This window comes from Gymnogyps californianus, chromosome 1 (genome assembly GCF_018139145.2).
Source record: "Gymnogyps californianus isolate 813 chromosome 1, ASM1813914v2, whole genome shotgun sequence".
Taxonomy (NCBI): Eukaryota; Metazoa; Chordata; class Aves; order Accipitriformes; family Cathartidae; genus Gymnogyps; species Gymnogyps californianus.
Window position 1 is genome coordinate 152,156,900 of NC_059471.1, and position 15,716 is coordinate 152,172,615.

A 15,716-nucleotide genomic window follows, 5' to 3' on the forward strand; every position below is an offset into this window, starting at 1 on the left:
TATGTTGGCTGTTACACTGGTGAATATGAGGTTTTGCTGACCACAGTTCAAATCAGGGTACAATGCTAGCTTCCTCCTTATCAGTGGACCTGGTGGCCGTTTCTCCAGAGTGATCAAAGGATTTTCCACAGAGTTGGGTTTGATGTGCTGAATTTATATTACTAGTCTCCTGGTCCCAGTGTTACATGGGTCACCCGATCAAATACTCCTCATTTGTCATCATTCCTTTCATCTCCTGTTGCTGGTTACTTCCTCATGGTACTTTTGGGTTACTGATGTCACTAATCTTCATGTGAATATTGTTTGCTTCCTTCCACTAATCATGCTTAAGGTCAGTCTGTTAGCAGGAGCAAATGTATAGCAGTGTTACCTAGCGGAGGATAGAGACCATGACTATGCAAACATTACAGTGATTTTTTTTTTTACTAGCCCAAGCACTACAGTGTACAATTGCAATAAAAAAATTGCACAAATACAGTAACGTACGGTTATGGTAAACTGTAGTAGAGAACTATTCTGTTCATGTAGTTTATTCAAGATTGAAGCAGTTTATTAAGAACATGTAATTATCTGGCAATCACTCAACTAAATCTTCAGAAGGAAAATTGGTAATATAACAAATAAACCACAAAATGCAACACTTTAAAAATCTTAAGCATCTACAGTTTCTGGAAGCGCCCACTGTTTCTAAACACCCTTTTATCTCAGAAAGTTCTAATCTCTCTCTTTCTGTGACATGCATCCCTCTCTCTCCACCTTGTAACCCTGATTTGTGGGTTACAAGCAGAAGCCCTCTTCTTGCACACACCTTCTGTGGGAGGTGGGGTTGCTCCAGCTTTATCTGAGCATTTACTGTTCCCTATAACCTGCTGATTCCCATGCTGGTAAGAAGGCATCCCATGAGTTTGCATGCACACAGCTGAGGTGTGGGTCCCTACTTGTTGCACCCTGCACTGTCGGTCCTCTAGCTGGATGCAGGCTGGGCTGCTTGCAGCATTTGATGGAGAGGATGCTCTGTCTGGCACAGGTAGAGGTTGTGATGTTGGCAGGGTGACTTTGGGCAGTGTCACACAGGTCTTGACTACTGCTGTTTCCACTTCAAGGTGTTTTCCTCTTGTTAAAAATGTCACGCTTCTTTTATACTTCTGTTGAATCTTTTTTTTGTTTCAAAATTGTCTTTGAACTTCTCCAGTTACCGTTTAATCCAGGTGATGATTGTATTCCTTTTCAACACCATTAGTTGGTGGTTGATGACTATCTTCCCTTTTGATTTGATCAATTTTGGGCAGGTGCTCTCCCGATAAACTAGTCTTAGGCATGCACACACACACAGAATGCACACTTGTATTCTGACCTTACCAGGTATTGTTATCCAGCCCATTTGTCAGGGGTTGACTATAGGAGCAACCCCAGAATAAGTTCTCCTAGCCTGTTATGGTCCACAAGGTCCTTGTATTGGCCCTTAAGAGACCATGCTTATGGCATGGGAGCTCCAGGAACACCTGTCCTTGTGTGTTGACATAGCCTGGAGAAGGATGTTTGCCTCCGTAACTGTTGATTTTTCAGGTGGTGGGGATCTTCAATGTTGTGATCCTCTGCTGCTGGTCTTAGCCCACAGTTGGTGAGCTATCTTTTTATACCCTTTAATTTCAGCAACCTATTGCATTCTGCATTTGCTCAGTCCATTTGAACTGGTTGTTACTGTTCCCTGGTGAATCATAGAAGCCGATTGACAGGTGAGTAGTTTACCTGATGATCATCATGCAGGTGTCTTAGCTGCTCTCTTGTTGCATTTACCATTTAACCAAAATGCTGAATACATCAATGCTAAATTAGCGGTTTGGTTACTGCCAAGCTGCTCTTTGCAGAAATGGTAGATGTTTGCTCAGGGTTGGCCATTCAGTTACTGTCCAGTCTTGGCACAGTAGTTCCCACACCATGGTTCTGCAGCTTCCTGCTGCATTTATGAATGTGTAGGACAAGGGATGTAACCTCATGAGTCTATACTCCATGTCTTACTATCTTGACTGGTGACAGTGAACTGGTTTTGGGTGTGCTTTCTGTACCCTCTTAGGAGTCAACTGTTACTGTGATCTTGGTTTGCCTCTCACAAGTCTGACACAACATTGCTGAGTCTCATACTCTCCCTCTGTTTTCCCTGTTGAGGTGTTTTCTGGCTCCAGTGTGCAGGTGTACAGCCTTTAATGTTAAGCTACAGTGTTCAGTGAATGAAGTATTAAATCTTTGCTGGAATGTCTTACCAAATCCAATAGATCAAAAGCCTGTAACAATTTATTCTGTGTTTTAGGCTTCATTTATTTTCCTCTGTATGTATTTTCCTAGAGGAGGGCCTCAGAAGAAGTAATCAATAACAAACATTGCCAATAAAAATTGAGGTCTTTTCTATCAGAAATGAATTTAGATGTTTTGTGTAGATTAAGACTATTAGAAAACTGAAGGAGACGTAGCCTTCCACTGTTTGGATGTAGTGTTTCTTTTCCCCTAGAATAGAACCCCGTAAGAGTTGAACTTGCTGGTCTTTATATAGATGGCCCAAATTCCCCTCAGATCTCTCTCTGAGGTGAATATGAGTTGTCTCCACAGAGTTATTCAGGGACACTACGTAAGACAGAGGCCAGAGACATGCTGAAAACTATCTGATAGAGAAGTCTAGGTGTAGGTGTTTTAGTCGCATGATAGATTTGTTGAAGAGCTGTGCTGTTACTTCTGTGTTCTTTGGGGGTGTCTTTCCATTCCCTTTCTATGTGCCGTCAATGAAAAATTGGCAGTTGCTTGTGTAGTAGTTGCTGATGATTTCTGAGGCTTGTGGTCAAGGTGAGAAAGTAGCAGGTGAAGGAGTGAAGCAGGCATGTGTGAGGAATAGTCTTCTCTTTGTCTTTTGGAGTCTCGTACTGATACTGAACTTCTCAAATGTTCTTCCTAAAGCAAGCTCTTTCTGCCAAATATCACTTTTTAAAGCAGCATGTTTTGTTGTATTAAAGTTATAAAAAATGTTAAGGTTGTGATCACAGTTGCAAACTTAGTTTTCTTAATCCAGCTAATAATGATGATGAACTAAGGTTGTACTCCTCACTTATGGTCTTGACAGTGACAAAAATTGGGTTTTTACTCTTGGCTAAGTTGCATGTTGCATGTAGTCAAAGTTTCTCCTCTGTTTAGCAAGGATTTTACAATTATTACTAGTTGGCATCTGAATCTTGTTTACATATCTCAGTCATGTTTCTGGAACATATAAATGTCTTAATTCTTCAGCAGTTACCTAATTCAAGGACATGATTGTTTTATCCCCTGATTATTTTTCAGGAAATACCCAGTGTAAAACTAGCAGTCTGAAATCTTTAGCTTGGATGGAAAAGCCTGTTTTCTCATCTGAGATTCCTGCATCGCTGTAAGTGTTGCCTTAATACTGTTGTTGATGTTTTTTATGAATTTCATATGGGACTGTTTTCCTGTTTTCTTTTGTTGGTGGTGGTCTTTGAGAACAGAGAAAGTAAAAGAGAGCGTGAAGGAAGATAGAGCTATCTTTGAATCATCATAATAACACCTGGAAAATTACAGCTTTGTGGCTCTTGTAGGCTAGATCTGAATGATGCTTCTAATTCTTAAGTTTGAAATCAGGAGAGTCTTTAAAATCTAAGAGAGCCCATGAAAGAAAGTCGGGAGCCTTGGGTGATCTGGGAGAAGTGACCTGAAACTTTTTGTTGAGAAATTGTCTAACACTCCGCACAAAGCGAGTTCTGCCCTAGGTGGATTTGACCATACTGAGAGGAACTTACCGAGATGCAAACAGCATTCATGCTTGTAGGTTGTCATGGTTTTTTTGTGCTTTTCCCTTTTTGAAGACTGAAATAGTGTTTGGCTTTGAAGATGTTGTCTCTAACAACTTTCCAGAGGTCATTCAGAAGTAACATGCTCACCCAGTTGGGCTTGTTGGTAATCAGTGTAAATTCTGGAATATAACACATGAAGAGTTAGAGATTTGTGACTTTTGTCACCTCCTGGAAGCGTACTTGCTGCAATAGCAGAGGTGATGTCATCTCCATGCTTTGTGCCTTCTGCTGGCTGAGTAAGTTAATGCTATGAAACAGAGGTGGTTTGCTTGTAGCTACATGTGCTGTTAGAGTCACAGACCCATGTTTCTCAAAAATTAGTAACTGCCTACAGTGTCAGGGAAGAGCAAATGACATGTAGCATAAAAACAAGTGGGTGTCCTGGTTTTGGCTGGGATAGAGTTAATTTTCTTCTCAGTAGCTGGTACAGGGCTGTGTTTTGGATTTAGTGTGAGAATAATGTTGATGACACCCTGATTTTTTAGTTGTTGCTAAGTAGTGCTTATCTTAAGCCAAGGACTTTTCAGTTTCCCAAGCTCTGCCAGCAAGCAGGTGTGCAAGAAGCTGGGAGGGAGCAGAGCTGGGGCAGCTGACCTGAACTAGCCAAAGGGGTATTCCATACCATAGAACATCATGCTCAGTATATAAACTGGGAGGAGTTGGCCGGGAGGTGCGGATTGCGGCTCTGGCATCGGTCAGCGGGTGGTGAGCAATTGCATTGTGCATCACTTGTCTTTTCTTGGGATTTAGTTCTCTCTCTCTCTCTTTTTTTTTTTTTTTTTTAAAAGAGTGGTTTAATAAAATAATACTAACAATAATAATAGTAATGAAAAGGAATATAACAAAAAAAAAAGAGGACTAAACCCCAAGAAAAGACAAGTGACGCACAATGCAATTGCTCACCACCCGCTGACCGATGCCGCAGCAGCAATCCGCCCCTCCCGGCCAACTCCCCCCGGTTTATATACTGAGCATGATGTTCTATGGTATGGAATACCCCTTTGGCTAGTTCAGGTCAGCTGTCCTGGCCATGCTCCCTCCCAGCTTCTTGCACACCTGCTTGCTGGCAGAGCTTGGGAAACTGAAAAGTCCTTGGCTTAAGATAAGCACTACTTAGCAACAACTAAAACATTAGGGTGTCATCAACGTTATTCTCACACTAACTCCAAAACACAGCCCTGTACCAGCTACTGAGAAGAAAATTAACTCTATCCCAGCCAAAACCAGGACAGTGGGCTGCATTATTATGAGAGATCTTTACTGAACCCAAGTTCATTTTCTCCTTTCTTTTGTTGTATTTGAAAGTATAATTGAAGTCAAGTCTTCTTGTCTGAAAACTCTGACCTGTATTATATTCTGTAGGTGCTTCTTAAGCTCAGCTCTTAAGCATTGCTTATTGTATCACGTTACACAAATACATTGGGTTTTTTCCATTGTTTTTGGATGAGAAGGTAAACATAGCAATCTATTGTTAAATTAAAAAATTGAATGATAATAGAATTAGCAGAATAATGTGAGGATTTTGTTATTCATTAGACAATAGAATTGTTAGTTGCTGCTCTCTTTTTGTACTTAAATTATTTCCCAGAACACAGTTAATGCAACATGACACTGACAACATCGATGTCCACAGGATGTGCTAATGGAGTTGCTCTTCTGCCTAGCAATTCAAGTTCAATGGTTCTGTTCATAATGCATTCTAAATCACTTCTTGGTAAGTGAGAGAGGTTTTGATCAAAAGATTAAGGTTTGATTTTTTTTTTTTTTTTTTTTTTTTAAAAGCATTCTGGTTTTTGGCTGAAGAAAAAGAAATCAAGAAAAGATGGACTGGAATGTAAGACCATTCCAGAATGCTGATGCAAAGAAAAACCTACAAAGTGAAGAAGCATGTTACACTCAGTTGCTTTCTAATGCACATGCTTTTCCTCAGACAAATGCCTATTCCTCTAAAAATGCATGCACTTATGCTGGAAATAACCAAATGGTGTATCTGCCAACTAGCAATGTTGCCTTCCCTTTTGTAAATGCTGAAGGATTCAAAACTTCAGATCAGGCCTTACCAGGAGCATCTGTAGCTGGTAATGATTTTTTTATCTCGAAATACTCAGTTGATCGACGTCCACCATCCTGTGTACCAATAGCTCCAAAACCTACCAATCAGACATCACGTTTGCGGGCAGAGATGACTCAGACTTCTTGGCCAAACTCTAATGCCTACGTTTATTCCCTTACAAAGTTACCTCCCTTGTCTTCTCAGATGAATGCTGGAAATAATGTGAGGAATGTACTTCGGGAACCTCAGTATGTCACTACAAACAGTTACACTGTGCAGCCACAAATACCACAGCATAATTCTATGAGAACTACAATGTTATATCAAAGCAACATTCATTCCCAGAATAATTCTATGTCTCTTGGTACATCTGGGCAACATGTCCAAAACCAAATATATCATCCCAACACTCAGTTGAAAGTTTTACACTCACTGAATCAAAATACTGAAGCAAATGTACAGCTGCTACAATATCGACCAAGTCAGATGGGATCAGAAGCTCCTAGCAGATGTTCTGCACCGTCTTTGTTGCCTGCCAACTGTGATTCAAGAGCTGCAGCACGATCTTCAATAGGTATACCACAGGCAGTTCAAAATGTGCCTAATGGATACACCCTTAGCCAACAGAGGCACCAGTCAGATCCAAAAAATGCTTCTGGTTTTAACAGTGTTCAGCAACACTGTCAGAAACAGCAATCTGGAGAAGTTGGTCAATCAGCTAGGAATGTCTGTAATTCAAGTGGAAATTTGACAGCAAATCAGCCTTTTAATGAAAAGTCTGTGCCATCCCCTGGCATTTCCAAAGAACTGTATGATATTGTGCAAGAAATGGAAGCTCTTTCTTCAGTGGCTGCTTCAAAGCCACTGAGTGATCCTGCATCAGTTCAAGAAAGCCAGACTAGTAGTTTAATGAATGGGCATGTTAATTCTCAAATTTCTTCAGCAGCAGCAGCAGATGGAAGAACAATTACGAAGGACAGACTAGCTTGGGAAGCTCAAAGGCTGCTCACTATTAAAAAAAAATGTGTCCTGCTTGAAAGGATGCATCATTATAGAAGAAAACTATTAGCAGCTTCAGAACATGACAAAAGTACTCCCCCACTTCCTCCAAGTTATCAAGATGCTCTTGCTAATTGTCTTCTGTTGGTGCCCAACCGAAATGTACCACCTTCACCATCTGAAACAGCGAGGACAGTGTGTCCAATACTTAACTCTTCACCTGAAGAAAGACACGACAAAAACATAGCCAGTGCTGATAACAGAGGATTGGAGGTGACTCAAAGTAACCCTCAGGTGGAGCAGGGAAGCCTTTCATCAAGCTCTGCTCCTATTCCCTCTCAGAGCAAACTCCCAGCTCAATTAAATAATCCTGAGAGCATTCCAGTCTCAGAACAAAGGGATGCACATGCCTTGGCCTCTTCTCAAAAAACTGTGACATCCTTGAAGAATGCTTCATGTTTTAGTCAAGTGGATAGGTCTATCAAAATTGCATCAAAGAATGTGCCAGTTAACCCCAAGAACTCATCATTTCTTCAGTTTGTATTGAGCAGCACAAATATATTGAAAGAGAAGACAGCTGGTGCTACTGCTGATAAAATACTGACTAGTCTCCTGTGTAGTGAAAAACCACTGGTAGATACATCTGTCTCGGGTGGAAGCTTACTAAAAGACACTAGTGAGAAGAAAGTAGAAAGTTTGAAAGGTGAGCAGGCAGTTATGGTTCACACAAACTCTCCTGTATCAGAAAAAAATAAATCTGGTGAAGCTAAATTCCAGAGTGATGTAGCTCAGAAAAAAAAGCCATTTACTGAAAATACATCTTTTAAACAGAGCAATTATAGTTACTCTGTGGAAGAGCTAACTGCATGCCTGGGCTTGTGGAGAAAGCATCCGTCGGAATCTGTAACTGTGCAAAATAGCCAGTCAAATGAAAGTTCCACAGCAAATCAGATGCCACCTTACAGCCAAAACACAAAAAATAGAGAACAAAATGATGTTCTGGTTGGTACAGATGAAGCAATCTTGCCTATAACAACTGCTTCTGTAGGACAAAAACTTGACACATTGAGTTGCAATTTGATAAAAAGTTTTGAACTCCAAGTTGCAGTTGTCTCTCCGTTAGTACTTTCTGAACAGAGAACACAGAGTGAGCAGGCAGACAAATGTCCAACATCTGCAGGTAAAAACTATCCAGTGATTGACTCAGGAAGCACATGTAGCTTGCAAGAACAGGGGAAAATTGCTTTAAGTGCAGTAAATACTGATAAAGGAACAGTAGAAACTGCTTGGTCATCACCTGGTGATTGTGTTCAGGTACAGAAAGCGGACTCATATTTGCAGCAGACCAAATTAGCTGATGGAAACAGAATAGTAAAAAACAGTGTGAGTGCAAATGATTCATATGATGAAAACCAAAAGAAAGTTAGTCAATCTGCACAAGATGCTAGAGAAGATCTGCAGCTTGGATTACAAAATAAGCCTTCTCTTCCTGAATTGGGGCATAAAGACAAGCAAGCTGTGTTAGAGACAGGAGATACATCCACAGCTGTTTTGGAAGAACAGATGTTTTGTATTTCTAGTGTATGTTCTCTTGTTGAAGGTGATACATTTTATAATCCACAAATAGCAAGTATCTTCAGGTCGGTCCCTGAGACACATGCATTAAATGGTGCCTCATCAGAAGGAAATGCGTCTGACCCAAGGCAAAAGGAACAACAGCTGGACTTGTGTAAAAATGAGCTGAGCAATAACACTCCCCAAAGAGACAGCTTGCTGCAAAAGATGTTGGAAGAATCATCAAGCTGCATGAGTGAAGCAGGTAAGATTTGGGATGGTATCATAGCTAGTCATTTGGAGAAAGAAAGCAGTGGCAGTCCTCATAAAACAGTTTCTACCTCAGAACAAAAAACGGCATTCAATGCATCTTTCAAGCATCCTGAAAATGACTTGGAAATTCTTGCTAGTGTAAACCAGCAGTTAGCTCAAAATTCACTAGATTTCTCGATCAGTATAACTGCTGAAAGAAATGCGTTTACTGTTCCAAGAGACAACAGCGAACAAAACTACATGTCCAGTAAAAATAGCACAGAAAAAGAGATGAACCTTTTTGGAGCAGAACCTATTGAATGTCTAAACAATCAGCTGTCGGAACTAGTGAAAGAGTTTCCATATGGCATTGAGGGTGCTGATACGCTAACAAAAGAACCAGTACAAAATGGTTTTGTGGCTGAGTGGATGGAGAATCAACCTCAAAAAGAGACTCAGATTTGTGACAAGAATTCTCATTTGAAGGACCCAGTAGATCAGATAAAAATTGCAGTGTTAAGCTCTGATCAGCTGCAAGAACTGTTTCCTGAACACAACCGGTGTTCCTCTAGTGACAGCAAAAGAGTAGCGAGTCAACAGTCAGAAGAAGCTTCAGCTGAGGAGGAGAACCTTGAAGGCACTATTCAGCCTAGTCAAAGTCTATGTGAGAAGGAAAAAAACGACCAAAAAACCTCCAACCCCAGGGAAAAAAAAGAAGATTGTTCTTTAACGGGTTGGCTATCTGTAGCATGTAAAATGCCACAGTGCCCCTGTGTATTTGGAACGTGTGGTTCAGAGAAAAATGATGATCAGCTTTCAAAAGCTGAAAATACTAGCTCTGCAGAGGGACAAGAAAACAACAGTAAATCGGATGCCGTAATGAAGAACTGTGCAGACGGAAACCTGCTAATTTCTGAAAAAATCCTAAACAGTGTTGGCAAAAATAAAAAATATATTTGCAAAGACATCTCTGTAATGAACAAAAAAGTTAGGCTAAAGGAGAATAATGAATACAAACTGCTTACAACACAACAGGAAAAAATTGGACCACTTAATTCTTCTGAAAACCAGGATGTTGATAAATCTAAAAAGAGCAGCTGGAAGGAAGAGCTGCAAATCGACAGAAGAATCCCATTGTTAGGCAAAGAATTTCATTCTGACAAAAAAGAAAATCAGGCAGCCTCAGAAGAGTTGTCAGAGAAAGCTGGTCATACAAATGCAGACAACATGACAAAGTCGTCCAAAAAGAGAGAGAGAGTTTTCAAAATGGAGTCCCTTTCAAAAGATAAAACCAAAACAGGTTTGGCCGTGAAATCCAAAACAGACGTTCACAAATTTATCAAGTCAGAAACTGTTGAAATTAAGCATGCTGAAATCAATCAAGGACAAAATAAAACCTGTGAAGAGAACTCAGCTGAAGAACAGAACTGTAGGAAACAAAAGGAGATACTTGGGCAAGTTGTAGGAATTAACATCAAAGAGAAAGCCAAATTATCAGCAGAAATAAAACATAAAAAGCTGAATAGTTATCGTGCTGATGCTATAAAGTTCCCAAATTTTGGCAGCGTAGACTTAAAATCAAGAAACCCCAAATATTGTCAGCATAAATCTATGAAAGTTCATCCTTCACAGGAGCAGTCGTACAAACGGAAGAGGAAGGAAAATATGATTGGGAAGAGAGACCCTAAGAAAACAAAGGTAGAAGAGGAAAGACTGAAACAAGCTGAAGCAAAGAATTCCAAGCAGCTTTCACATAATTGCATGATAAATACTGAGAAAGCAAAAAAATTGAATGGAGAAAATGGCTGGAAACCAAAGAGTTCATTAGCAGATCGCTCTGTGCTTAAACTACAGAGAAAAAGGGCTCGATCTTCTACCATCTCTAAAAACTACTTTTCTAACAAAGAGAGACGTCTCGATGGTCAAAACAAAGACAAGTACTCTGAGAAAATGTTTCCTGATAAAAACCTGCTATACTTCAATAGAAGAAATAACAGATTAAAATTGCATCTTCAAAAGGAACCAAAAAAACACTACCTGAACAGAGTTGCATTTAAATGTACGGCACAGGAACGCATATATCTGACAAAACTAGAGACATCACCTGTCAGACCTGTCTGGCATATGAAGCCCAAAGTATCACAAAACAGCCCAGATGTGAAAAGAGATGCGTCTGTCTCAGAAGTTGAGAAATCATGTAATCTGAAAGTACTTGAATTTAAGCTGTGTCCAGAGATACTGTTCAGAAATCCAACCACTGATGAAGAAAGCTTGGCTGCAAAGAATTCCCTGGAAAGAGAGAAAGCCATTGTGGCAGGTATGATGCTATCTTGATTATTAATTTGTAAGTAAATTAAGTTGCAAGTAAAAAGTATGTACTCCTCTTTGAATTCATGTTACACAAAACTACAGACAGTGAAAACGTGGGACTCTGGAAGCTGAAGGTTGAAATAGCTTAGCTAGCTTTCTGACAGACTGTAGCTGTGTGTTAAGCTGAAAAAGAACATGAGACTTTTCCTTCAATTTAATGTTTCATTCTTTTTCCTTAAGTTTTACAAAATAAAGTTAGAGGAGTTTAGAGCATGGCAGTTTCAAGTAGCTTGCCAAGAAGGCTTTCTAACCTACTTGTAGAAGTTAGCTTGGCTTGTTTGTAGAAAGCAGATTCCCTTGGCATAGTTACCAAAGGTGATCTGATTTGTATTCAGTGTTCACCTGGTTGTGTATAAATCTGGCTGGGTAGGCCGCGGAGGGAGAGATGTTTTGCAGCATTGAGGAGGAGAGGGGGCTCGGGCCAGACATATCCTGCACAGAGTCTCCGTAACCTTTGCCATCTTTGCTTTAAGCTGCCTTTTTTCCTCCTCCTCTTCCCTATCCCCAATCTTTGCACGTTTTACGTGGTGCACTGTGAAGCATATTTGTGTCAAATGCTATAACTGATTTTAAATAAAACCAAATCTTAAGTTGTATATAGCAGCCCTTGCAGTTGTTTTCACATGCAAAGGAAATGTGCTTTTGCATGTGCTAGTATATGTATTAAAACTTGATGCTGAATAGAGACCAAACTTGTGATATAGGAACCTCAAAAACATTTTTAAAATTTTCTCTTTAGGTGTCAAGAGTAAAAAAGAAGATTGGTTAAAATGTGATCCAGTGAAGCAAAAAAAGCTGGAAGAGATGTCTACAGGTGAAATGACTTCTGATTATCTGTTTTGAAATATAAGTTAAATACTCTTTGCTTGGTTTTAAGTGTTCCTTTACAGTAGCAAATCTTAATAAAGCATTTATAACTTACTCTTTACTAGCTCTGCTGCTGAAATGGATACTGTAGACATATGAGTTTCAAAGATTTGTGGAGATTTTTATTGCCATAAGAATATGTTGTTGGAGATCTGGAATTTTCCTGCGTACGTGTGTGCAGTTGAATCAGAGGTAGCACTGGTGACAAGATTCAAGTACAGTTTTAAACTGTAGGTAAAGACCCAAGCTATCTCTTTCCCACTTTAACATGTAGGAAGTGACGTAACAATCTAGTGTAAGACTATAAAAGTGATTTTTTCCTTTTTATTTGGCTTTCACGGTAAGTTGACTCTGTCTGCACATACACCCATGCTCACAAGTACCAGGACCTGTATGTCCCAGTAGTCTGGACAGGATTACTTGTATGACACATAGAGGAAAAGTGGTGCCACTACTACATCTTCCTTGTTTCTCTTGATTGGCAAATTACTTTTTGGATGGTCTTTTGTACCCGTTAGGATTCAACAGCTACAACGGTGGCATCTTTCATCTCAGGATCTTGGTTAGTCCATCCTTTGTAAATCTTGGGTGAGGTTGCTCCCTGTTGTCTTTGTTTCTTTGCTTAGGTATCTTTCTAGCTGTAGTCTTGTTTTCCTACTGGTCTAACAGGAAGCGAAATGGTGCATTCAGCACGCTGTAACCTTGTTGCCATCCTCTTCTTATCAGAGTGCAAGTCCTCTGCTGACAAGGTATCTGTGTTGTGGTCTTGATGCAAGCAACACATTTTGCAACGTTTACATCTTTTATTGCTGTTGAGTGTGTCCTTGCTATTGGTGTCTGCCATTCTTTTAGCCCTTCCTCTTGTTTCTTCTCTTACTTTCACAAATACACATTTTCGAACACCTTTCTTAATATTCTTTAGAAATATCTCTTACGAAGACACTCAAATGACCATTTGTGCTTAAAGATGCATTGGAGATTGATTTAAATCTGAGGTGCCTGGTGCTTTAGGAAGGAAGTTTGTGGCATCCTTTTTGACAGCGGGTGACCTTAAGTACCACGTGTGTAAGGAGTAGAGTCATTTGAGACTCTTAGACTTTTGCTTTAACCTGCTTCTCTGTCTGTCTTTCAGCTGAGGACAGTATTCCACTTGATACAGCTATACAGATCCTGGATGGAGATGGCGAGGCTCTTCACATTCCAATCAAAGACTCAAAAGAAGTGTTTCAGACCTACAGGAAAATCTATCTGGAAAAAAAGATGCAAAAGCCTTGATAGCACTCCTGTATCATAGGTCTTACTCAGTATCACTAGGGAAAAAAAGCCAACACTAAAATGCTTTTTCCTGTTTACTTCATATTTTTGAATAATTGTAAAAAAAATTTTTTGGGGGGGTTTTGGCATTTTTTTCCCCCTATTTGCCTCATTTTTGTGAATGACTGAGATCTTATTCTGTATTTATTGCACAAATATGCTTTGGTGCTGAAAATGCCATTGTCAAATGTATTGTTTCTTTTTGGCGTATTTGAATCTTTTTTTTAAAGATACAGGAGTTAGTTGAACCTTGACCAAAAAACCTCAAACTCATTTAAACTGTCATAGTCTGTTTTCTTTTCTGATTCTGGAAGACTTCTACTTGTGGTACTTTCCATTGCTGGCAGTGGAAAAATATTCCTACTGGAAAGGGATTGCAGTGAATTCCTAAGCATTACACCTTTATTTTCTACTTACGCTAGTCTGATTGTTGTGCTTCTAATATGGCTTTCTATTTTTGTAGAAACTTTTTTTTTTAAACTGGGAATACAAATATAAAACCCTCGAACATACAGATCGAGGGATACCATAATATGCTGCTACCCAGTTTTCTTACATTTCTTTTTGTGGAACTTGTACAAATTGAATTCTCAGTTCTTTATCTGAACACAATGCTGTAAACTGATAGTTGACTGAAGACTTCTCTTGTTTTTCTCTCTCTCTCTCTGCTTTCTTTACACTTGAAAGAAAAGTGTGATTGTTGAAGTGCAGGGAGTTTGAATTCCGTCTTGTCTGGACTATGTTGCTCACTTTAACCAGACTGTAATTAATTTCTTTGTTTATAAAGTGTTAGATAATGTTTGACTACACATTCACTGTGACATAAGAGTTATATTTGTTGCTGGATATCTTTTGTTTAAGTGCCTTTTCATTATTGTTCAGAATTTTGAATTGAATCATATTTTTTCAGAAATTTGGTACTTGATTCTTTCTATCTGTTTAAACCTTTATACTGAAAGTAAAAACTCTGTAGATATTTCATTAAGCAATTTTTATACTTGAAATAAACTTTTGAAGGCTATGCCTTGTCTTTTTTTTTTAAAGTATAAAGTTCTGTTTATTGCAGTTAGTTAAATAGGCATTGAAGATATTCTTGTAGATGAAAAGCAGCTTTAAAATAAGTGCCAGACAAAAGCTTTCATAGTTGCAAGTGAGAACTGGACTTGAGTCCAAGCTTTTTCTAGTGAACTCCAAACAGCATGTACTTATACTTCAGAAAACACATCAGGAATGTTTTTCTCTTCAGTATCTCCCCCCCCACCAGAGCTGGAGATGGGAATTGGTTGGCATGAATACTTAAAAAGCCTTCAGTACTACTCCATTCCTGAAGATGTATGCTTGTAGGCATCTTGGATATAATTACTCAGTGGAGCATAACATTATAATTTACTAGCTCTGTATGCTGAATTAAAAATTGGCTTTTTTGGGAGAAAGAAGTCCTCCCCTTCCATAGTGTGTACATTTCTTCTCTCAAACTAGGGAACTATTTGGGAGGTTTTTAACTACCTTCCTGGCTGGCACAGCTGTCCTAATAACGTAGACTTTTTTCTGGCTGGGTGCCCAACTATAGTCTGTGGGCAATGTTGCCACTGGAGAATATTCTAATAATGTTGGCAACTCTGAGAAGGTTTTGTTTTGCATTTTCTTGGGAGTTTAGCACCTGTATTATACTGCCTGCATTAAGGAAGATTCATTATAGCCTTAAGTGTACCCAGTACAAACAACACACAGTTCCTGTCAAGAATTTGTTCTGGGTTTTGTTCTGCATAATGATACATGAAGCTGACTTAAATGCCTGAGTGCATTCTTTTCAATTGGAAATTATTCAATCCATTGACCCATGACGATTATATTCTAAATATTTGGAGAAGTTTGCTCACTGACCCTGTGCACCCAGTAAGTGAGAATGCCAGTTTCGAGTCCCAGTGGATACAGCTACATCTTCCTCTCTTATACCAAGGAAAGAATCTTGGCTCTGTGACCATGTTTATGTGGTGACTTGTGCCTATACTGCTTTGGTATGGCTACGATCTTTGGGATAGACTGGCCACATCCTTTCTGCTTGGTTCACTTGTTGGCTCAGTAGCTATCCCATCAGCCTTTGCACTTAAAGTACTTTGCACTTAAGGCTGGCCTCTAGCCTGTGCTACGCTTACTGCGTAATTGCTGCGTGCACCTCCGTACCAAGAGGACTGTGCCAGATGCTGTTATTCAGTTGCCGTTTCTCCTGCTCCTTATGGTGCTGACTGAAGCCACGATACTACAGCAAGCCCTTGGCCTTGGACAGGCAAGATGTGGCTACTGTGAAAAAACTAGTGCTATGTTGCTTGAAGTGAACTGACAAATGTGAGCATGAGGGCATTCACTAGCACTGAAGGTACCCATCATGGATGTGATATGTGCCCATTGTCTTGCGTGTTGCCTGTACTTGAAAGGACTTGTAATATGAATGTCAC

General features: G+C 39.6%; 1 protein-coding gene across 1 annotated transcript in view; it reads left to right on the forward strand.

The window, feature by feature from the left end:
- Positions 1 to 14,281, forward strand: part of RESF1 (retroelement silencing factor 1) — a 30,684-nt gene extending 16,403 nt beyond the window's left edge. Inside the window, exons 2-5 of the mRNA XM_050895405.1 lie at positions 3,325 to 3,409; positions 5,634 to 11,026; positions 11,819 to 11,893; positions 13,079 to 14,281. Of these exons, the coding sequence (XP_050751362.1) occupies positions 5,674 to 11,026; positions 11,819 to 11,893; positions 13,079 to 13,221 (5,571 nt within the window). The 5' untranslated portion in view covers positions 3,325 to 3,409; positions 5,634 to 5,673 and the 3' untranslated portion in view covers positions 13,222 to 14,281. The remainder of the gene's footprint in view (positions 1 to 3,324; positions 3,410 to 5,633; positions 11,027 to 11,818; positions 11,894 to 13,078) is intronic.
- The last annotated feature ends 1,435 nt before the right edge of the window (positions 14,282 to 15,716 follow it).